Source organism: Eleutherodactylus coqui, chromosome 1, assembly GCF_035609145.1.
Source record: "Eleutherodactylus coqui strain aEleCoq1 chromosome 1, aEleCoq1.hap1, whole genome shotgun sequence".
NCBI classification, from domain to species: domain Eukaryota; kingdom Metazoa; phylum Chordata; class Amphibia; order Anura; family Eleutherodactylidae; genus Eleutherodactylus; species Eleutherodactylus coqui.
The window spans coordinates 269,770,028-269,793,684 of NC_089837.1; the positions used below are offsets into that span (position 1 = coordinate 269,770,028).

A 23,657-nucleotide genomic window follows, 5' to 3' on the forward strand; every position below is an offset into this window, starting at 1 on the left:
AAGATATTGGAAAAAAACCTTCTGACAGTGAGGGTGATCAATGAATGGAACAGGTTGTCACAGGAGATGGCGAGTTCTCCTTCAAAAGAAGTGTTCGAACAAAGGCTGGACAAATATCTGTCTGGGATGATTTAGTGAATCCTGCACTGAGCAGGGAGTTGGACCAGATGACCCTGGAGGTCCCTTCAAACTCTAGGATTCTATAAGTCCCTATGCAGAGTGGTTGGATAGAGATAAAAATGCAGGAAACGAGAGAGGAAGTGAAGGAGGAGTCAGAGGAGAAAGGAGTCTGCAGCAAGTCGTGGTCGGAGAGGAGAAGTGCAAGCAAGTCAGCCGTGTGTGCAGTGTTTCACAAAGGTAGCAAGAGTAGTGAGGTCCATTTCTGCTCCCTTGTCCATTCTACAGTGAGGAGATCTGAGTTGGACACCAGCATTCCACAAAACAGTAAGATAATCTACCAGGTGAATTCAAAGCCAGGATTAGTTCAGCGGCCATTTTCAACCAGCATCTAACACCTGCATCATACACTTCCTGTAAGTCATTACTAAGTAACCTCTAGGAGAATAGAGAGAGAGCGTTAAAGAAATTTTTGTTTAAAATAAAAATCTACTGTTTTCAACATGTTCAATTACTACATCCTTAATGCTGCAAAGTTGTATTTTATCTGTATTCACAAAAGCTTCAGTAAACCTGTGTGCTTCCAGTTTTTTAATACAAACTAGTGGACTCGTCTCAAGTTATTTCACCACCACTACACTTAGGAGTTCAGGTTGGAGTACTGGCTTCAACCATGACAAAAGAATTGTTTATTTAAAATGTATACTCACACATTATTCTTGCCACTGTACAACAGCTGAGCAGAGCACTGTTATCGCCACTGTCGGGAGGGATTACAGAGCCACCCATGACAACCATTTTGCTACCCCTGTGGTCTCACCCACTTTGTCGTGCTCAGCTCGTCCGTTGCATATGGTTCTGTGTAGATTACAGTAAACTCAATGCCTACACTGTCCAAGACTCCTTCCTCCTGTCATGAGGAGCTACATACCTCCTTCCTCCTGCCACGTAAGGTAAATACATCTCAACACTTGACCTTGCTAGTGAATACTGGCATGTGCCCATCATCAAGAAATAAAAGGCTAAAATAACAATTATACCCATGGGATCAACTGCATGCTGTTCCGGCTGACTAACATGCCTGGTACCTTGCAGCTGCCACTGGAAAAATGCTAAATTGTGAAGTCACGCTCATCTACCTGGATGACATTAATGTATAGTCCTCCACCTTTAACAAGCATCTGAAGTGATTAGGGCAAATGCTACAAGCCCATGGCTTAAACCGGGGAAGTGTCACTTATTTAAGCAACAGATTGAATACTTAGGCCACACAGTGTCCAAAGACAGGGATCTGCCCTCCAAAGATAAGGTGGCTGCAGTACAGCATTGCATAACACCATAAGCTCTATGGGAATTGAGAGCCTTGCTCGATCTAGCTGGATAATATATATGGCTCATCGAGGACTTTGCGAAATTGCAGCCCCCTTAAATAAGCTGTTGACCAAAGAACAGATCCAGCATGTGGGGCAGAGCTTGAGAAGAGACATTCCAGACATTGAAAAAAGCCCTAATCATATCTCCCATTCTAGCATATGCCGACAGCAGTCTCTACAGGTTACAGATGCAAGACTAACATGAGAGTAACTGCATATGTTAGATGGTCTCTTGGAAACTCAGAATGCACCTGCAACAACTACAGATCCATTAAAACTGCTTGTACTGGTTTGGGCCATGGAAGAAAAGTTTGCAGAGTACTAAACTGGGACCGAGATAGAGGATAGAACTGATAATAACCCTTCTGGCACATATCATCTAGATATAGCCAAACACAAAATGCAACTTTAACTTTAAAGTGACTCTCCCCAACTTACAAAATTTTTCCTCTCCCATGGAAATAGCCCAACGTCCACAAGCATTGCTGGGCAAGACTAATGCAGAGTGCAGCAAGGGCCAGAATGAGGACCTAGGATTGTCACAAGTGAAAGGCTGAGAAGCCCAGTAGAAGATACGGGAAAAGGAAGAGAGGACCAGTCTCAGTCAGATAGTTTTACCTGTGTTGCACCAATGGGATCAATTGCAAGTGAAGAATGATGTCCTATATCGAAAAGTGTATCTTCCCACAGACATGGAAGCGTGGTCGCTCCTGGAAAGTTAGCAAAGGACATCACTAGAGAGGCCAAATGAGAGAGGAGCCCATTTTAAAGCCAATAAAACATTTTCGTGGTTACAGCGATCTCAGTTCTTGTGCACAATTGGAGTAAAAAGCTGAAAAAGTCTGTAGAAGATGTCATGCGCGTGACCTAAGAGCTTAGAGCAGGGAGCGTGGCTTGTGAATGGCAGAATAGGCTGCATTTTGGACAAGTTCCTGGTATTCCTGAGCTTTCTAACTTGGCAAAATCTCACTATTCAGGGATCCACCTGCAACGATATGGGCTGCAGGAAAAGACAACCTAAACCCCTGGGGGACATTGAGGGTGAGCCTGGCAGCATCGAGTGTTTCCTTAGTGGTCCATCTGACATGGATCTGTCATCCATGATAGTGCCGCTATGTGCCTCCTTCGTTTTCCCGCCTGGCTCAGCGGTGGGGTGCTCCCAGACCTGGAACCCTGGAGCTTGGTGGCACCCAGGAACAGAATAGAAAGGGAGATTCTGCTCAGCATTGCTGCACAGGCATGTCACATACATCAGACACACCACTTCCCACAGCAGTGCAGGGACCCTCCACGTAGGTATCCTCCCTAGGTGGCAGTGCCTCCCTAAGTCTTAAAGCAGTGAAGGATGCTGCAGAGATGGATCACCCGGGTCTCCTGTGATCTCAGAGGGAATCCCCGATGATGTAGAGGATTTATTTTGTGCTGCATGTGCACTGGCCAACTTTTTTAAGTTGGCACCGTGACATACATACCCTACATCACCACCTGGTCCAGCAGCAAAGGAAACTGCAAGGAATGTCGAGTATAGGGCTATAAAGTACCATAAGCTCCAGACAGTGAGTAAAGAGAGTCTCCTACCATAAGCTGTACACCATTCTGATGTTAACCCCTAAGCTTCCACCCTATGCTGGAACACATAGTTCCCCCTCATGGGCTTCCCATAGGCAAGCTATAGCTCTCTCACTCAATCCCCTGCAGATAAACCCATTTAGATAAGTTGCATCCAAAGAACTTTGGGTCTTAAATCTCCTGATCTGAAACGCCCTAGACATATCATATGCTGCATTCATTTCTATAGCGATAAGGAAGTCATCTTGAAAGCTGCCAAAAAAACTGATCTGTCTTACTATGGCACCCCAATCACCATCATCCCAGACTTAGCAAGGCGTACTCTTCAACTTCAAAAAGCCCTAAGACCCCTGCTGGATTTTCTGAGAGAGAAATGTTCCCTTTTGATGGTGTTCCCCTTTTCAGCTTTCAGACAAAAAGGAAGGCAAATCGGCGAGGTTTCGTTCTCTGGGAGTCTTACCTAACTTCTTTGGGACTTTTGAATTGCCAGTGATTTCTCTACAAGTCTGTTTGGGTCTCCTGTCATAAGCAGGGAAGCTCCAGGGTAGCAATGGCACACCACAGGCCCAAAACATCAAAGAGAATGTTGCTGCCCTCGAGACTAACCAGCTTAAAGGAGACTCTGTGCGCCATCACTCATCCTCTCACTGAGAGTGCCAGCCATGAGACTAGGAATTTTCCGCACATTCACTTCCAAATATCTAAAGTTCTTAGATGTACTTCATGATATTACACAATATGGCATCACAGTTCTCACCCCGCTAAAAAAAATCTAATCGCCATATATAGACAACTTCTCCACCAAAATATTTCTTCTGAAATAGACCATGAGAGATGTTATATATTCCCTAAAGTAGGTGTAAGTACACATATTAACTCTTAAGATGATGTAGGGTAAGCCTAGCCAAGTAGTGTTTGGGATTAGAGCAGACAACAAAATAATGGGAGAGATGATAAATCACCAGCAGATACATGCCCTGGGTAAGAACATGGCAACCATCGCCAAAAGAGCAGGAGAAAGGTTACCTACTTTTTTGAATATTGTTGTGCAAAACGTTACCTATGTGTCTAGATACTGCTGTGTACTTTTTTCTTTTTCCAGGGGAAAAAGTCTGGGTGAAAGATTGGCAACAAAGGCCTTGTAAACCAAGGTGGAAGGGTCCATACACAGTTATCCTGTCTACCCTGACTGTTAAAGTTGCTGAGATGGGACCTTGAATCCCCAGACCAGAGTCAAAGTGGCCTACACTGATGTGCCTGCTTGCCACACCCGACGGATTCCCGAAAGCTCACCTTAAAAACCTCCAGAAATGCTATGGAACAGACAAGGTGTTAGGCGGGTACAGAGAAAGGACTGGGAGTCCCTAAAAACCACCCACCCCTCTGACCCTACCTACTTGCCTCGCCCTGGCTAAACCCTGGGGTACAACTGGGCGGCAGTCCCTATACTGTCTAGGGATAACCTGATACTACAGGGGAAAAAGAAGCAAAAAACTAAGGAAGATACTACCACAGAGAAACACAAAAGGGTTAATAAAAACTAAAGCAAGGGTAAAAGCACAAGGACTAAGAGGACCAGAGAGACCTAGTTAACCTCACTAGATACAAACAAACACTGGCAATAAAACTTGCCAGCTGCTGCCTCTTATCCCTAGCAAGGGGGCGGAGCCAAATGCTGGTGGGTGGAGGAAGAAGACCCACCCACTCACATCAGAAAAGGCTCCCAGAGCCGCGAGGCCGCCCTAAGGGAACCGGCGCCGGATCCAGAAGGAAGACGCTGTGCCTGGACCCCCGCAGCTGGACTGGCGTGCTGACGAGACCCGACCGCGCTGCTGGTAAGTTTCCTCCTAACACAAGGACCTTGCTCCCACCCTAGAAGCCCAGGAGGCACCAGCTGGCAGTGTTTTCTGCACAGAGACAGTGGTTTTCGCACAGAGACAGCGGTTTTTGCACAGAGACAGTGCTTTCCGCACAGAGACAGTGATTTTCCCTCAAACACCTAGGAGAGGGGAAAACTACAGCTGCAAGACAACAAGAAGAATGAAGAACCTACTAAAGACTGTGTTGGGGGTGGTGGTATTACGCTATACAGGAAACTTGGACTTGTGCCAATAATTGTGATAAATGTATACAAGAAGCTAGAATGGGTACACGTACCACAAGAGCATTTGTGTACCATACTTACTACATGGGTAAGGGGAGACAAGTTGGGGTTGCAGATATAATAAGACCACCTACTATATGTGTGAACATGGTTTACAGATCATATGCTATAATCCAGTATATTCTCCCTCTAAACCATGAATAGACATTGATAGTGCATGGGATACACAGGCTATACTGAAGTCTATGGGGGCATATACCCCTAAATTAGGATAATAGGCTTTAAGCCAGTGATAGCTATCAAAGGGAGGGAAATATAGTACAAGGAAATAGGAAAAATTAATGTACTTGAACTGCTATTGCCTCTCTGTTATCAGCCAGAGAACTGGAGTATATTGGAAGTCTTGTAATTAGATACTAAGATTGCCCACATTGTATTCCAATAAGATGAACCAATAAGTGTCAGCTTTTAATAAGCCTGCGCACACTGTATAAGGCTGTTAGAATCTTTTTGTATAATCATTCTGGGTAAGAGATGAGAATCGATAAGGGTCTGTGTGCTCATATGCTGAGGAGATCCTGAGTTGTCCTGTCAAATGTCGTATAACAATATAAATAATTAGGCCAGTTGACATAGAATGACCCTCCCACCTTCTATGACTGGACAATGTCCCTCTAGTGCCTAGTGGCAAATGCAGCCCTAAATATAATATATTTTGAAGGATAGTGGAGATGAGGCCTATTAAGGCCTTTCTTGGGAAAAGTGGTGAAAAAATGCTGACCCACTGTACAGTCCTTCACTGATCTGCCATACAGACTATAGTAGTAAAACTGTACAGTATATTCACGCCTTTTTTCTACATATAAGTTTATAATGTGCATCAACTATAAAATAGTAAACACTAGGGATGAGCGAACGTGTCCGTTACGGACACATCCGCACCCGGACACCGGCTTTGCCGAACACTGCAGTGTTCGCGCGTAAGTGTCCGGGTGCCGACGGGGGGCGGGGAGATGCGCGGCGGCGCGGGCGGCAGTAGCGGGGAACAGGGGGGAGCCCTCTCTCTCTCCCTCTCCCCCCCACTCCCCGCCGCACCCCCCCGCGCTGCCACGGCGGCCCCCGAACTTTTTCGCCCGAACACTGAAGTGTTCGCAAAGTTCGGTGTTCGGGCGAAAAAGGGGCGGAGCCGAACGTGTTCGCTCATCTCTAGTAAACACCAAACATATTATTCATAGCAAAATATTTCCAATATCTGTAAACATATTGTAGTATGTACCACTCACCTGCCGAAATATTAAGAAGCTTACAAGCAGTCTCAATATCTTTTAAAACCTCTCCCACTACCATGGTTTGCATTTGTTCAAGTGAATGATCTTCAAGATGTAGTGATGTTTGGTATTCCAATTCATGGTGAAGTCCTTGACTGTCTATAACAGGACACTGTTCAGGTTCTTTTTGCCCTTCACCTCTAGGTCCATTTGGTAACAGATTTTTAGGAGCCCAACTTCCTCCATCACCACTGTATAGAATGTCACAAAATGGTAGGTAGTACCCAGGTGCACCCTCTTCAAGAGGTTTGTCCAGACTAATGAGGGAAGAATCCTGTAGCTCCAAGTGTGTGTGTGTAACATTGGGAAGGCTTGTGCCACTGCTGCCCATTCCGAAGAATTTATATGCAGAAAAACCTGAAGGAAAAACATTGAAAGGAATGAGGGTATTTACAATAATTTGGCATTAGTGTATCTCGTCACTCCTTTAAAAGCAGTCTGCAATAGTACTGCAATGGGAACATATGGTATTAGTGTATCTTGACGCCACCAGGAACTCCTGGTGGAGACAAGATTGAGAGGGGGGATGACGCCGCCTGTACCTGATTGGCTGCACAGATTGTTTACCTCCAGGTCCTGGCTGCCCACTAAACTTTCTCTTTGCAATGCAGACAGCAGCCCACTAAAATGAAACTTTACAATGCAGACGCCGAACCCTACTGCAGGTGGCCAGCCCCATATGCAAGGGAAGGAGAGAGTGGGGTCTGCAGCAGAGATTATACAGTGGGCTTCCCGGCGGTCCCCCACCTCGTCACCTTCATGTATCGCCGGACTTAGCAGCCAGCGGCGGGCTGCACCACCCCCAAGTCACTTTCACCTCTGCTTGGTCTTTTCAGCCTGCGGCCATGGGACCCCTTCTCACTGTAACCTCGGCGGACGGCAGCAGGGAGAGGACAGGCCCGACAACATGCACCGACAGCAGCCCAACGTTGTCCCTGCACTGCCAGCACGTTGGAGCACAGTGAGGGAGACAGGGCCTCGGTGCCTTACACCGGAGAAACGGGGCGGAGAGGCTCTGGGGAAGGCTGGAAGAGCAGTGGGTGACAGTGAGGTGGAGGGGGAGGCTGTGGGTAAGGCTTCAGCGTGTGGATTGCTTTTAGGCGACCCTGCTGGTTTAGGGGGAGGGATCTTTGTATTCTTAGCCTTATATTATTAGCCAAAAATGCTTACATGTTACAGTGGTAACATGGCAGCATTTACAGCTCTTAATGTAAGCCTAAGTGGAGAAGTAACCGTCATCATAAACCTGCTGGGACACCTAACATTAATCTACACGCTACTAGGACCTTAAACCTTTGATCCAATCGGGAGCTGGGGGTGTGACAGGGGCGTTACTTCTGTCAAACCCCTAGCTTCCTGGTGGTGTCAAGGTACACTAATACTGGAACATATCAACATATTACAATAGTACTACTACAGCCTTCCAATATGTTCTGTCTGGCATTATGCAATATAAAAGTTAATGTGATTGGTGTATGTTATAATTCCATCAAAAAATAGTTCCTCCTGTTCAGTAGAAAAAAGCTTTGCAGCAGTCATCTCGCTGTCATCACAAGCAGGAAGCTGTGACAGTCTTATTCCCCTCCCTGCAAAATGACCCCTGAACAGGTCACAGAACATGCCTAAAACAGTATACCATTAGAGATGAGCGAACGCGTTCGTCCGAGCTTGATATTCGTGCGAATATTAGGGTGTTCGGGATGTTCGTTATTCGTGACGAACACCATGCGGTGTTCTGGTTACTTTCACTTCCTTCCCTGAGACGTTAGCGCGCTTTTCTGGCCAATTGAAAGACAGGGAAGGCATTACAACTTCCCCCTGCAACGTTTAAGCCCTATACCACCCCCCTGCTGTGAGTGGCTGGCGAGATCAGGTGTTCGCCTAATATAAAAGTCGGCCCCTCCCGCGGCTCGCCTCAGATGCGGTGTGAGTTAGATGAGGGACAGTGCTGTTTATACCGGAGCTGCTGTAGGGAAAGAATTGGTAGTTAGTGTAGGCTTCAAGACCCCCCAAAGGTCCTTATTAGGGCCACTGATAGCTGTGTGTTGGCTGCTGTTAGCAGTGGGATTTTTTTTTCTTTCTCAAAATCGCCTCTGCAGACCGTTGCACCTGGCATTAGGGACAGAAGTGCTGCATAGGCAGGGAGAGTGTTAGGAGTGAGTGTAGCCTTCAAGAACCTCAACGGTCCTTTCTAGGGCCATATTTATCCGTGTGCAGTACTGTCCAGGCTGCTGTTGGCTGTGCTGCATTTTTTTTGGGCTTCTCAAAATCGCCTCTGCAGAGCATTGCACCCTCCATTGATACTGCAGGGAAAGAATTGTATAGGCAGGGCCACAACACAGTTATTATTCATAGAATATACGCAGTGCTGCCTGTTGGTGGGAAAAAACTGAAAACAAATCTATTTGTCCAGCCTGTGTCCGTCCTTACGCCTGTGGAGACGTGTGAGCTGCGTGAAAAACATTGCTAAATCATACGCAGCCAGCTACGCTTTACTGCTGGGTTCGCCATTTGCTTTCCTTAATTGGGGAAAAAAATACCTGCTCTCCAAGAGTTATAATAACTCTGCTACCCTCACGTTCTGTGACACATAAGCAGGGACACAGCGCAGTTATTAAACTTCGCAGGTTCATTGAATATACGCAGTGCTGCCTGTTGGTGGGAAAAAACTGAAAACAAATCTATTTGTCCAGCCTGTGTCCGTCCTTACGCCTGTGGAGACGTGTGAGCTGCGTGAAAAACATTGCTAAATCATACGCAGCCAGCTACGCTTTACTGCTGGGTTCGCCATTTGCTTTCCTTAATTGGGAAAAAAAATACCTGCTCTCCAAGAGTTATAATAACTCTGCTACCCTCACGTTCTGTGACACATAAGCAGGGACACAGCGCAGTTATTAAACTTCGCAGGTTCATTGAATATACGCAGTGCTGCCTGTTGGTGGGAAAAAACTGAAAAGAAATCTATTTGTCCAGCCTGTGTCCGTCCTTACGCCTGTGTAGACGTGTGAGCTGCGTGAAAAACATTGCTAAATCATACGCAGCCAGCTACGCTTTACTGCTGGGTTCGCCATTTGCTTTCCTTAATTGGGGAAAAAAATACCTGCTCTCCAAGAGTTATAATAACTCTGCTACCCTCACGTTCTGTGACACATAAGCAGGGACACAGCGCAGTTATTAAACTTCGCAGGTTCATTGAATATACGCAGTGCTGCCTGTTGGTGGGAAAAAACTGAAAACAAATCTATTTGTCCAGCCTGTGTCCGTCCTTACGCCTGTGTAGACGTGTGAGCTGCGTGAAAAACATTGCTAAATCATACGCAGCCAGCTACGCTTTACTGCTGGGTTCGCCATTTGCTTTCCTTAATTGGGAAAAAAAATACCTGCTCTCCAAGAGTTATAATAACTCTGCTACCCTCACGTTCTGTGACACATAAGCAGGGACACAGCGCAGTTATTAAACTTCGCAGGTTCATTGAATATACGCAGTGCTGCCTGTTGGTGGGAAAAAACTGAAAAGAAATCTATTTGTCCAGCCTGTGTCCGTCCTTACGCCTGTGGAGACGTGTGAGCTGCGTGAAAAACATTGCTAAATCATACGCAGCCAGCTACGCTTTACTGCTGGGTTCGCCATTTGCTTTCCTTAATTGGGAAAAAAAATACCTGCTCTCCAAGAGTTATAATAACTCTGCTACCCTCACGTTCTGTGACACATAAGCAGGGACACAGCGCAGTTATTAAACTTCGCAGGTTCATTGAATATACGCAGTGCTGCCTGTTGGTGGGAAAAAACTGAAAAGAAATCTATTTGTCCAGCCTGTGTCCGTCCTTACGCCTGTGTAGACGTGTGAGCTGCGTGAAAAACATTGCTAAATCATACGCAGCCAGCTACGCTTTACTGCTGGGTTCGCCATTTGCTTTCCTTAATTGGGAAAAAAAATACCTGCTCTCCAAGAGTTATAATAACTCTGCTACCCTCACGTTCTGTGACACATAAGCAGGGACACAGCGCAGTTATTAAACTTCGCAGGTTCATTGAATATACGCAGTGCTGCCTGTTGGTGGGAAAAAACTGAAAACAAATCTATTTGTCCAGCCTGTGTCCGTCCTTACGCCTGTGTAGACGTGTGAGCTGCGTGAAAAACATTGCTAAATCATACGCAGCCAGCTACGCTTTACTGCTGGGTTCGCCATTTGCTTTCCTTAATTGGGAAAAAAAATACCTGCTCTCCAAGAGTTATAATAACTCTGCTACCCTCACGTTCTGTGACACATAAGCAGGGACACAGCGCAGTTATTAAACTTCGCAGGTTCATTGAATATACGCAGTGCTGCCTGTTGGTGGGAAAAAACTGAAAAGAAATCTATTTGTCCAGCCTGTGTCCGTCCTTACGCCTGTGGAGACGTGTGAGCTGCGTGAAAAACATTGCTAAATCATACGCAGCCAGCTACGCTTTACTGCTGGGTTCGCCATTTGCTTTCCTTAATTGGGAAAAAAAATACCTGCTCTCCAAGAGTTATAATAACTCTGCTACCCTCACGTTCTGTGACACATAAGCAGGGACACAGCGCAGTTATTAAACTTCGCAGGTTCATTGAATATACGCAGTGCTGCCTGTTGGTGGGAAAAAACTGAAAAGAAATCTATTTGTCCAGCCTGTGTCCGTCCTTACGCCTGTGTAGACGTGTGAGCTGCGTGAAAAACATTGCTAAATCATACGCAGCCAGCTACGCTTTACTGCTGGGTTCGCCATTTGCTTTCCTTAATTGGGAAAAAAAATACCTGCTCTCCAAGAGTTATAATAACTCTGCTACCCTCACGTTCTGTGACACATAAGCAGGGACACAGCGCAGTTATTAAACTTCGCAGGTTCATTGAATATACGCAGTGCTGCCTGTTGGTGGGAAAAAACTGAAAAGAAATCTATTTGTCCAGCCTGTGTCCGTCCTTACGCCTGTGGAGACGTGTGAGCTGCGTGAAAAACATTGCTAAATCATACGCAGCCAGCTACGCTTTACTGCTGGGTTCGCCATTTGCTTTCCTTAATTGGGAAAAAAAATACCTGCTCTGCCACAGTTAATAACTCTGCTACCCTCACGTTCTGTGACACATAAGCAGGGACACAGCACAGTTATTAAACTTAGATAATTCATTCACTAGAGGCAGTGGGGCCTTTCGTTTTCCAAAAAGGGCAAAAATTATATTTGGCCTGCAGTCTTGCGCCAATTTATTTCCTGCCTGGGAAATCTAATCACTGGTAATACAGCATGCTGAGGGGTAGGGGTAAGCCTAGAGGACGTGGACGTGGACGTGGCCGAGGACGCGGAGGGCCAAGTCAGGGTGTGGGCACAGGCCAAGCTCCTGATCCAGGTGTGTCGCAGCCGACTGCTGCGCGATTAGGAGAGAGGCACGTTTCTGGCGTCCCCACATTCATCGCCCAATTAATGGGTCCACGCGGGAGACGGTTATTAGAAAATGAGCAGTGTGAGCAGGTCCTGTCCTGGATGGCAGAAAGTGCTTCGAGCAACCTATCGTCTACCCGCAGTTCTGCGCCGTCCACTGCTGCCAATCCGAATCCTCTGTCTGCTGCTCCTCCTTCCTCCCAGCCTCCTCACTCCACTACAATAACACCTGCTCAGGAGCGGGAGCACTCCCAGGAACTGTTCTCGGGCCCCTGCTTAGATTGGGCAGCAGCGGTTCCTCTCCCACCAGAGGAGTTTATCGTCACTGATGCCCAACCATTCGAAAGTTCCCGGGGTCCGGGGGAAGAGGCTGGGGACTTCCGCCAACTGTCTCAACAACTTTCTGTGGGTGAGGAGGACGATGACGATCAGACACAGTTGTCTTGCAGTGAGGTAGTAGTAAGGGCAGTAAGTCCCAGGGAGCAGCGCACAGAGGATTCGGAGGAAGAGCAGCAGGACGATGAGGTGACTGACCCCACCTGGTGTGCAACGCTTACTCAGGAGGACAGGTCTTCAGAGGGGGAGTCAAGGGCATCAGCAGGGCAGGTTGCAAGAGGCAGTGCAGTGGCCAGGGGTAGAGGCAGGGCCAGACCGAATAATCCACCAAGTGTTTCCCAAAGCGCCCCCTCGCGCCATGCCACCCTGCGGAGGCCGAGGTGCTCTAAGGTCTGGCAGTTTTTCACAGAGACGCCTGACGACCGACGAACAGTGGTGTGCAACCTTTGTCGCGCAAAGCTCAGCCGGGGAGCCAACACCAACAGCCTCACCACCACCAGCATGCGCAGACATATGATGGCCAAGCACCCCACAAGGTGGGACGAAGGCCGTTCACCGCCTCCGGTTTGCACCCCTGCCTCTCCCCCTGTGCCCCAACCTGCCACTGAGATGCAACCCCCCTCTCAGGACACAGGCACTACCGCCTCATGGCCTGCACCCACACCCTCATCTCCGCTGTCCTCGGCCCCATCCAGCAGTGTAGTTCAGCGCACCGTTCAGCCGTCGCTTGCGCAAGTGTTCGAGCGCAAGCGCAAGTACGCCGCCACGCACCCGCACGCTCAAACGTTAACCGTCCGCATCGCAAAATTCATCAGCCTTGAGATGCTGCCGTATAGGGTTGTGGAAACGGAGTCCTTCAAAAGTATCATGGAGGCGGCGGCCCCGCGCTACTCAGTTCCCAGTCGCCACTACTTTTCCCGATGTGCCGTCCCAGCCCTGCACGACCACGTCTCCCGCAACATTGTGCGCGCCCTCACCAACGCGGTTACTGCCACGGTCCACTTAACTACGGACACGTGGACAAGCACAGGCGGGCAGGGCCACTACATCTCCCTGACGGCACATTGGGTGAATTTAGTGGAGGCTGGGACAGAGTCAGAGCCTGGGACCGCTCACGTCCTACCCACCCCCAGAATTGCGGGCCCCAGCTCGGTGCTGGTATCTGCGGAGGTCTATGCTTCCTCCACTAAAGCACCCTCCTCCTCCTCCTCCTCCTCTGTCTCACAATCAAGATGTGTTAGCAGCAGCATGTCGCCAGCAGTCGGTGTCGCGCGGTGTGGCAGCACAGCGGTGGGCAAGCGTCAGCAGGCCGTGCTGAAACTACTCAGCTTAGGCGATAAGAGGCACACGGCCCACGAACTGCTGCAGGGTCTGACACAGCAGACGGACCGCTGGCTTGCGCCGCTGAGCCTCCAACCGGGCATGGTCGTGTGTGACAACGGCCGTAACCTGGTGGCGGCTCTGCAGCTCGGCAGCCTCACGCACGTGCCATGCCTGGCCCACGTATTTAATTTGGTGGTTCAGCGCTTTCTGAAAAGCTACCCACGCTTGTCAGACCTGCTCGTAAAGGCGCGCCGGCTCTGCGCACATTTCCGCAAGTCCCACACGGACGCTGCCACCCTGCGCACCCTGCAACATCACTTTAAGCTGCCAGTGCACCGACTGCTGTGCGACGTGCCCACACGGTGGAACTCTACGCTCCACATGTTGGCCAGGCTCTATGAACAGCGTAGAGCTATAGTCGAATACCAACTCCAACATGGGCGGCGCAGTGGGAGTCAGCCTCCTCAATTCCTTTCAGAAGAGTGGGCCTGGTTGGCAGACATCTGCCATGTCCTTGGTAATTTTGAGGAGTCTACCCAGGTGGTGAGCGGCGATGCTACAATCATTAGCGTCACCATTCCTCTGCTATGCATCTTGAGAAATTCCCTGCAAACCATAAAGGCAGCTGCTTTGCGCTCGGAAACGGGGGCGGGGGAAGACAGTATGCCGCTGGATAGTCAGGGCACCCTCCTGTCTATTTCTCAGCGCGTACAGGAGGAGGAGGAGGAGCATGAGGAGGATGAGGAGGAGGGGGAAGAGACAGCTTGGCCCGCTGCTGACGGTACACCGGCTGATTGCCTGTCATCCTTTCAGCGTGTATGGCCTGAGGAGGAGGAGGAGGAGGAGGAGGATCCTGAAAGTGATCTTCCTAGTGAAGACAGCCATGTGTTGCGTACAGGTACCCTGGCACACATGGCTGACTTCATGTTAGGATGCCTTTCTCGTGACCCTCGCGTTGCACGCATTCTGGCCACTACGGATTACTGGGTGTACACACTGCTCGATCCACGGTATAAGGAGAACCTGCCCACTCTGATTCCCGAAGAGGAAAGGGGTTCGAGAGTGTTGCTATACCACAGGACCCTTGCGGACAAGCTGATGGTAAAATTCCCAGCCGACAGCGCTAGTGGCAGAAGGCGCAGTTCCGAGGGCCATGTTGCAGGGGATGTGCGTAGATCGAGCAGCATGTACATCCCAGGCAGTGCAACAGTCTTTAAGGGCCTGGCCAGCTTTATGGCTCCCCACCAAGACTGTGTCACCGCTCCCCAGTCACGGCTGAGTCGGCGGGAGCACTGCAAAAGGATGGTGAGGGAGTACGTAGCGGATCGCACGACCATCCTTGGTGACGCCTCTGCCCCCTACAACTACTGGGTGTCGAAGCTGGACACGTGGCCTGAACTAGCCCTGTATGCCCTTGAGGTGCTTGCTTGTCCTGCGGCTAGCGTCTTGTCGGAGAGGGTGTTTAGTGCGGCTGGGGGAATCATCACCGATAAGCGTAGCCGCTTGTCAACCGACAGTGCCGACAGGCTAACACTCATCAAGATGAACAAAGGCTGGATTTCCCCAGACTTCTGTTCTCCACCAGCGGACAGCAGCGATACGTAAGCAATACGTAGGCTGCACCCGCGGATGGAAGCTACGTTCTCTCTCACCATCCAAAACGGGGACATTTCTGCTTCATCAATCTGTGTCTAATATTCCTCCTCCTCCTCCTCCTGCTCCTCCTCCTGAAACCTCACGTAATCACGCTGAACGGGCAATTTTTCTTAGGGCCACAAGGCTCACTCAAATAATTTTTCTGAACAATTTTTCTAAGTTTCAATTAGCTTAAAAGCGTTGGAACTTTAACTTGAACCAATTTTTCGTTACACTGGGCTGCCTCCAGGCCTAGTTACCACTTAAGCCACATTAACCAAAGCGATTCACCTGCCATCTTGATTGGGCATGGCCAATTTTTACTGAGGTACATTAGTACTGTTGGTACACCAATTTTTTGGGGCCCTCACCTACAGTGTAATCATAGTAATTTCTATGTTCTTCGCCTGCACTCATGGTACAGAAAGGTGTGTGGGGTTGGCCTACAGTTTAGCTACATAAATGTCACTTGTGCCTTGGCTATACTAAGGCTACTGAAATGGAACGAAGACTGCGCTCCCGCTATACTGCTGCTTCAGAATTGTTACTGGGGCCTGTCTTGAGTGCTACTATTGCTTACATGGAACGAAGACTGCGCTCCCGCTATACTGCTGCTTCAGAATTGTTACTGGGGCCTGTCTTGAGTGCTACTATTGCTTACATGGAACGAAGACTGCGCTCCCGCTATACTGCTGCTTCAGAATTGTTACTGGGGCCTGTCTTGAGTGCTACTATTGCTTACATGGAACGAAGACTGCGCTCCCGCTATACTGCTGCTTCAGAATTGTTACTGGGGCCTGTCTTGAGTGCTACTATTGCTTACATGGAACGAAGACTGCGCTCCCGCTATACTGCTGCTTCAGAATTGTTACTGGGGCCTGTCTTGAGTGCTACTATTGCTTACATGGAACGGACACGTGGAGAGGACACGTAGTGCCTCAAAAACATCCCCCTCCTCCTCCAACAGGGAAAACATTGTTGGCAAATGCCTTTGCATTGGTTCGTCTGGCGGCAGTCCAAGAATTTCACCTTTACCGACACTACTAGAGAGCCCCCCCACCATCCCCCCGCCACGGCCCACTTAATCCTGGCCACATTCCGAAAACCAACAAAATACAACCGTGGTACTAGGTCCGCAGTCACCACCACATTACCACCAACGCGGTTACTGTTAAGGTGCATATAACCACGGACACGTGGAGAGGACACGTAGTGCCTCAAAAACATCCCCCTCCTCCTCCAACAGGGAAAACATTGTTGGCAAATGCCTTTGCATTGGTTCGTCTGGCGGCAGTCCAAGAATTTCACCTTTACCGACACTACTAGAGAGCCCCCCCACCATCCCCCCACCACGGCCCACTTAATCCTGGCCACATTCCGAAAACCAACAAAATACAACCGTGGTACTAGGTCCGCAGTCACCACCACATTACCACCAACGCGGTTACTGTTAAGGTGCATATAACCACGGACACGTGGAGAGGACACGTAGTGCCTCAAAAACATCCCCCTCCTCCTCCAACAGGGAAAACATTCTTGGCAAATGTCTTTGCATTGCTTCGTCTGGTGGCAGTCCAAGAATTTCACCTTTACCGACACAACGAGAGCCCCCACACCATCCCCCCGCCACGGCCCACTTAATCCTGGCCGCATTCCGAAAACCAACAAAATACAACCGTGGTACTAGGTCCGCAGTCACCACCACATTACCACCAACGCGGTTACTGTTAAGGTGCATATAACCAGTCTGACTGGGGCATGCAGACACCTTGACAGAATGAATAGTGTGTGGCACATAGGTTCCCCATTGCTATGCCCACGTGTGCAGCTCCTGATGGCGGTGGCACAGGATTGTATTTCTCATTGCTTCTGTACAGCATTGTGGGCTATCGCCCCGCCCCTATTAAAGAGGGTCGCTACCTAGCCGTGCCAACCCTGTGCAGTGTGTGCCTGCGGTCCCTCGTCGTGGCAGACGCACTTCTAAATAGACGTGAGGGTGGTGTGGCATGAGGGCAGCTGAAGGCTGCGCAGGGACAGTTTGGTGTGCGCTGTGGGGGGGAGGGGGTGCGGTTGGGCAGCATGTAACTCAGGAGAAGTGGCAGTGGAGTGTCATGCAGGCAGTGATTGTGCTTTGTTGGAGGTAGTGTGGTGCTTAGCAAAGGTATGCCATGCTAATGAGCGCTTTTCAGAAGTAAAAGTTGTTGGGAGGGGGGGGGGGCCCACTCTTGCCGCTATTGTGGCTTAATAGTGGGACCTGTGAACTTAGGATGCAGCCCAACATGTAGCCCCTCGCCTGCCCTATCCGTCACTGTGTCATTCCCATCACTTTCCTGAATTGCCCAGATTTTCACACATGAAAACCTTAGCGAGCATCGGCGAAATACAAAAATGTTCCGGTCGCCCATTGACTTCAATGGGGTTCGTTGTTCGAAACGAACCCTCGAGCATCACGGGAAGTTCGTTACGAATAACGAACACCCGAACATTTTGGTGTTCGCTCATCTCTATATACCATACAAGTAAATGGGTCCCCTCCCATCCATTGTGCGAATGGCCCATGAGGCTGCTGTAAAGAATATCTTCTAAATGTTCTAATGCTTTTGAATGCAGCTCAGGCAAGATGGCAGCCCCCATCATAGACAACAAAATTAAAAAAAAATCTACAACCAGAAAATTAAGACTTATTAGAAAACTGTAATATGTATCTGATTTTAAATAATAAAAAATAGTGATATATTCTCTAGGATTTGAAGGATTATCTTTTATGGCTGAACAACTCAAACTGAGTTCTCTCTGAGATTAGAAGTGCAGCAGGCAGGAGATCAGGTTATGATTAGGCCTCATGTCCACGGGCCTGCACGGTTTTCTCGTGCAGAATCCCGCAGCGTAATCCACCCAGCCTGCAGACATGAGGCCAAGAAATACATTATACTCACCTGTCCGAACGCGGACACTGTCGGGACACTGGCGTCGTGCCATGCGCATACACCGTGGCTTTTAAAAAAAAAATTAAACTCCTGCTTTTCACGGTCCACGGCACAGACGCAGTGACAGGTGCAGACGTGCCATGGATCCAGACGGCTTCCATTGACTTCAATGGAAGCCTGCGAAATCCATCTGTGCCTGAAAACCGCAGAAAATGGAGCATGCTGCATTTTTATTTCCACGCTAGGAAGAAAAGGACATCCGCAGGATGCCCAATGATAGTCTATGGGCATATTGAACTGCGGATAATCTGCGCGGGTGACATGAGGCCTTACAGAGGCATCTACAACAGCCCTATCTGCAAGCATGGACTCCCATGATATGACATATTATATGATATTATATGTCCTCCCACTCCTATCACTTGCAAAATCTATTGGATTTATTGGACAATGCCAAGAACAGGGGGAGGCAAAAGAATAGCGTCGCTGAAACAGTTGAGCAGCAAAATTTCAATGAGAATCTTTGCCACATATTTAAAGGCATTGTCCAACTTTAACCCCTTCATGACAGGGCCCTTTTTTTTTCAATTTTCGTTTTTTCCTCCCCCCCTTAAAAATACTCCTTTATTTATCCATCGACATCGCTGTATGAGGGCTTGTTTTTTGCGGGACGAGTTGTACCTTTCAATGGTGCAATTTACTGTACCATAAAATGTACTGAAAAACTTTTATAAAATTCTAAGTGGAGTAAAATGAAAAAAAAAACCGACATTCCGCCATCTTTCAGTGCGTCTTGTTTCTACGGTGCACAAACTGCAACAAAAATGACGTGATAACTTTATTCTATGGGTCAGTACGATTACTACGATACCAAATTTGTATAGTTTTTTTTTTTACTATACTACTCTTTTTTTTCAGACATTAAATTTTTTTCAATTATTTTCTGCAATCATCTTGTGTGCACAATAACTTTTTTATTTTTTCGTCGACGTAGTTCAGCTATGGCTTATTTTTTGTGGAATGTCCTGTAGTTTCCATTAGTACTAATTCAGAATACATACGACTTTTTGATCGCTTTTTATTGCTTTTTTTCTGGGAGACAGGGTGACTGAAAAAGTGCATTCTGGCGTTTTTTATTTATTTTTTTCAGCCGACGTTCACCGAGCAGGGTAAATAATGCACTACTTTGATAGATTGGACTTTTACGGACGCGGCGATACCAAATATGTATTTTTATTTTAATATTTAGACTTTTTAATTATAGATATGGCAAAAGGGGGGTGATTTAAATTTTTGTTACTTTTTTTTTTACAATTAAAAAACTTTATTGCTCTTTTTTTCATTTTACTTTAAAGTCCCCCTGGGGGACTACAGTATGCGATACTTTGATCACTCCTGCAGTATGACGTAATGCTATAGCATTACGTCATACTGCATTTTGACAGGAAGCCTATCAAGCCATCCCACGGGGATGGCTTGATAGGCAGTCTCTCAAGGCAGCCCTGGGGCCTTCCAGAAGGCCCCCGGCAGCCATGACACCTGCACGGCTCCCCCGATCTCACCACTGGGGGGTCATGCGGGACCCCCGAAGGTTTTAAATGCCGCTGCCAGAATTGGCAACGGCATTTAAAGGGTTAACAGCCGATCGCGACTATTGCCCACGGGTGTCAGCTGTACTAAACATAGATGTACGTCCTGGAGCGGGAGGAGGTTAAACTACTGAAGGCTTTTCCTTAGCCCTGTATGACTTCTCTTGCCCTTGCTCTGATTCCATAGGTGCAGCATCCTGTAGGGTGACCCCAGACACAGGGCAAACGTTGAGGAGCTGGGAGGGCAAGATGGACACTGGTCATGGTGGCACTTACCACGCTCCCTCCCGGAGGGATGCACGTAGCCTCAGCCAGGGCAGCACTGGGCCACATCCAGGCACCCCTCGGAAATGGATGCCCAATAACTTTGCGAACAGGTATAGTGGTGGTCACAGGTGATGACACCATTCCGTTACCCACCAGAAAGACCCTCGGAGGTACATAATTGAGCCGCAGACTGGAGTAACATACCTTAGGTCCCTGGAAATGGTCAGGGCCTGGCAAAATGCAGTTATCCCGAAGCACAGGACGGTTGCGTAGAAACAGCAATATTAAAGTACCTCTGCACAGGGATTTGGCCTTAACTCACAAACAACACGCTCACCCTCTCTTGCTCTCTTTTGGAGCTCACCACTCCACGGTCACTGGCATACAGATATTCGGAAACTGCTCTTCCTCCTCCAATCTTCACCACATGGAATTTGAAGGTACCCCCATGTTGCTGGCACTCTCAATGGAACTCCCAGAATCAAAGAACCAAAAAGCTCCTGACACACACACAAAGTACTCATATTTATATCTTCACTCACACCACGTGACAAGACAAATTGATACATTGCAAGCATCTCCCAGTCTCTTGCAAACACTTAACTCCTCATTTGCTGCAGCTGTGCAATACACATAACAGAATGACACTACACTTTTGCATAGCGCATCTACAAAAGACCTTACATGTAAGACGCTTATGGAGGGGCCTGCAACATAGACTTCTGGCCACTAGACATATGTATAACAAAAGATGCTAGAAAAAAGATATGTCACCGCGCTACAGGGTACTTGTATTATAAATATAAGTACTCTTTATCCTTAGTGATAAGCATAAAGGTGGATAGTGGTATAAGAAAGACACTTACTGGGAAGGAGGGGGGTATGTGCTGTACAGAAGCCCCCTCCTTGAAGTGCTGACTCCAATCACTGACGAAAGTACACACCCGTGTACAGGGTTAAATCCAATGTTTATTTTCGATCCACAAATGGTGGGATCAATCAAAGGCAACACATTTCGGTGTTGGTATAACACCTTTCTCAAGCCAATTGAATAAAGTATATAAACCATATAGAAAACATATAGAAAACATACTCACATATATAGTGGAAATGAAAATGAAAGCATTGTCAGAACATGGGTAGCGCCATATTGTGGGAGGGGTTAGGTATGACAGCGTATGGTGTCATAATAGAGGGAGGAGTCAACATCTAGAAGCATCATCATGTGGGAGAGGTTGTTCGGTGATGCTATACGAAAAGAAGGGGCCCATGAAATGTAGCTTTACTAATTGTTTAACTACAAAGGGAAATGGACAATGGTCCGTAAGTGGGGCATATATGATGGGATTTGCAAAGTATATACGAGTAAGTTGCGAGCTGAAGTGGGCGTGGTCATATCTATGACGCGGTCACGCTGTGTTAACGTACCGTGTCTTATCACGGGGTGTATGGGTGACGTGGTCACGCTGTATGGGCGTGCCGCATCTCCTAAGGGGGGCGGGCTCGCTGCAAGACGCGATCACGCCATAGGAGCGTGTCGCATCTCCTAAGAGGGGCGTGATGCGGTCACGCTGTATTGGCTTGCCGCGTCATCTCAGAGGGGCGGGGCGGCACGCCAATGCTTTCATTTTCATTTCCACTATATATGTGAGTATCTTTTCTATATGTTTTCTATATGTTTTCTATACTTTATTCAATTGGCTTGAGAAAGGTGTTATACCAACACTGAAACGCGTTGCCTTTGATTGATCCCACCATTTGTGGATCGAAAATAAACCTTGGATTTAACCCTGTACACGGGTGTGTACTTTCGTCAGTGATTGGAGTCAGCACTTCAAGGAGGGGGCTTCTGTACAGCACATACCCCCCTCCTTCCCAGTAAGTGTCTTTCTTATACCACTATCCACCTTTATGCTTATCACTAAGGATAAAGAGTACTTACATTTATAATACAAGTACCCTGTAGCGCGGTGACATCTTTTTTCTAACATCTTTTGTTATACATATTTCTCTGTGAGGGTTGCTCTTTACAAGAGAAACCCTTTCTAACGTCCCGCAGCTCTCCTGCTAACGCGAGGATCAGGTACTTGTGGAGGTATTCCGGAGTTTTTGAAGACCTTGCGGCGCATTCCTATCCTACTCAGTGGCCACTAGACAGGCACTGAAGAAGAACATGGTGGCTGTAAGCTTACTGTTTTGTACAATTCTCCTTCCTTTCCAGTTAGACTTTATTTCCATTGTGGCTCAATATTGATTTTTCTTTATGCTTCTACAAGATAACTAGTAACTAGTCACTCTGTTTACTCTTGTATAAGATTGTCTATAGACATAAATATTTTGGTAGAAGTGAAAGAGCTGAAAAACATTACAGCTGTGCATTAACTCCACAGTCCCCATTGAAAGGGATAACCTACATTGCCACAAGACTTAAAATGCACTTCTTACTTGTTGACAGATGGAGACAACAGAAATGTTTGCAGCAAACAGAAATTATGCTGTAAATGCGATACGTTCAGGCTCCATAGAAAAGTGCAATTTCTTTAAACGTTACAACACTACACATGGGCCTAATGCCCAGTAGAATAACAGTACAAACAACAACATGGAGCCTAGTGCCCACTCACTGCAGTATTCACACATAATAGTGCCTAACACCCAAAAAGTTGCAGTCTTGTGAGTGCAAGCTATAGCAGTGGCACTCTAACAGGCCTTTTTCTTGGCTAGCCATTCTCTGTGGCTCGCATGGCCAGGCATGCACTTCTCTGGTTGAGACTATAGTCACATTTATGACAGTCTGTCTCTCTTCGGATAGTTACCACCATGCCTTCCGGACTGAGGTCTGCTTCACCATCACTCATAAACTGCAACAATCTTCTGCATCCGTAGCCAGGGACTCAGGTCTGCTGGTACCTACTACTCTTGCTTGGGCTCTATGTTCTGTGGGCTTGTTCTCTGGCTTTGCTCTGTTAAAGGGGCATTCCTGTTGTAAAGTGAATTCTCAAAAATTCCAGATATGAGAGATGTTTGTGCCATGTTTATGCACAGCTGTTTATTGGTGTAAATCATACAGCCATTTCCTTTTTATCCGGTCCTCTCTTTCTGTTTCCCCACATTGTTATTTTCCAAGATGGCCAACACATCTCTGCTGATGTACAGCTTGATATTACATTTATTACAAATCCCCATTCTGTACTTCCTTCCTGTGCACATCCCCACTAAGCACTGCCCTGTTATTGGTTAGCAATCAAGTCCCAAGAGCTGAATAGAAAAAGGTTTACTAAGCAAGTTTGACCTGTAGCGCTGAAAATGCCTACGGGTCGTATCCAGGGCAACCTGGGAATAACACTTCTGAAGTGCCAGGAGAATGTAATGCTTTTTAGAGCTACAGGCACAAAATGCAAAGCAGAACCACATATAATATTTGATTAGCATTCATTTGAAAGCATCTTTGAGTAACCAGAATACCTCTTTAACCCATTAGTGACCACCCATATGTGTTACCACATCCTGGGTGTCTGGGCTTTAATCTACAGGGCCGTAAAAACACTCCAGCCATGTAGATTAAAGCACCGGTGTCTGAGTGTGTGACAGCTCCCTGCTCTTGGCTGCTGGAGGTAGCCGAAAGCAGGGAGCTGTCATGCAGGGCTGCGGTGTGCGACTCCTATTTACGCGATCGCCGTTATCCAATG

At 47.7% G+C, this 23,657-nt stretch overlaps 1 protein-coding gene across 5 annotated transcripts in view; it reads right to left on the reverse strand.

Annotated features, from left to right (window-relative positions):
- The window catches only part of SPDEF (SAM pointed domain containing ETS transcription factor), a 212,573-nt gene that overhangs the window by 152,957 nt on the left and 35,959 nt on the right, over positions 1-23,657 (reverse strand). For all 5 annotated transcript variants that reach the window (XM_066608772.1, XM_066608780.1, XM_066608788.1 and 2 more), the window contains exon 2: positions 6,447-6,848. In XM_066608772.1, coding sequence (XP_066464869.1) covers positions 6,447-6,822 — 376 coding nt within the window. In that variant the 5' untranslated portion in view covers positions 6,823-6,848. The remainder of the gene's footprint in view (positions 1-6,446; positions 6,849-23,657) is intronic.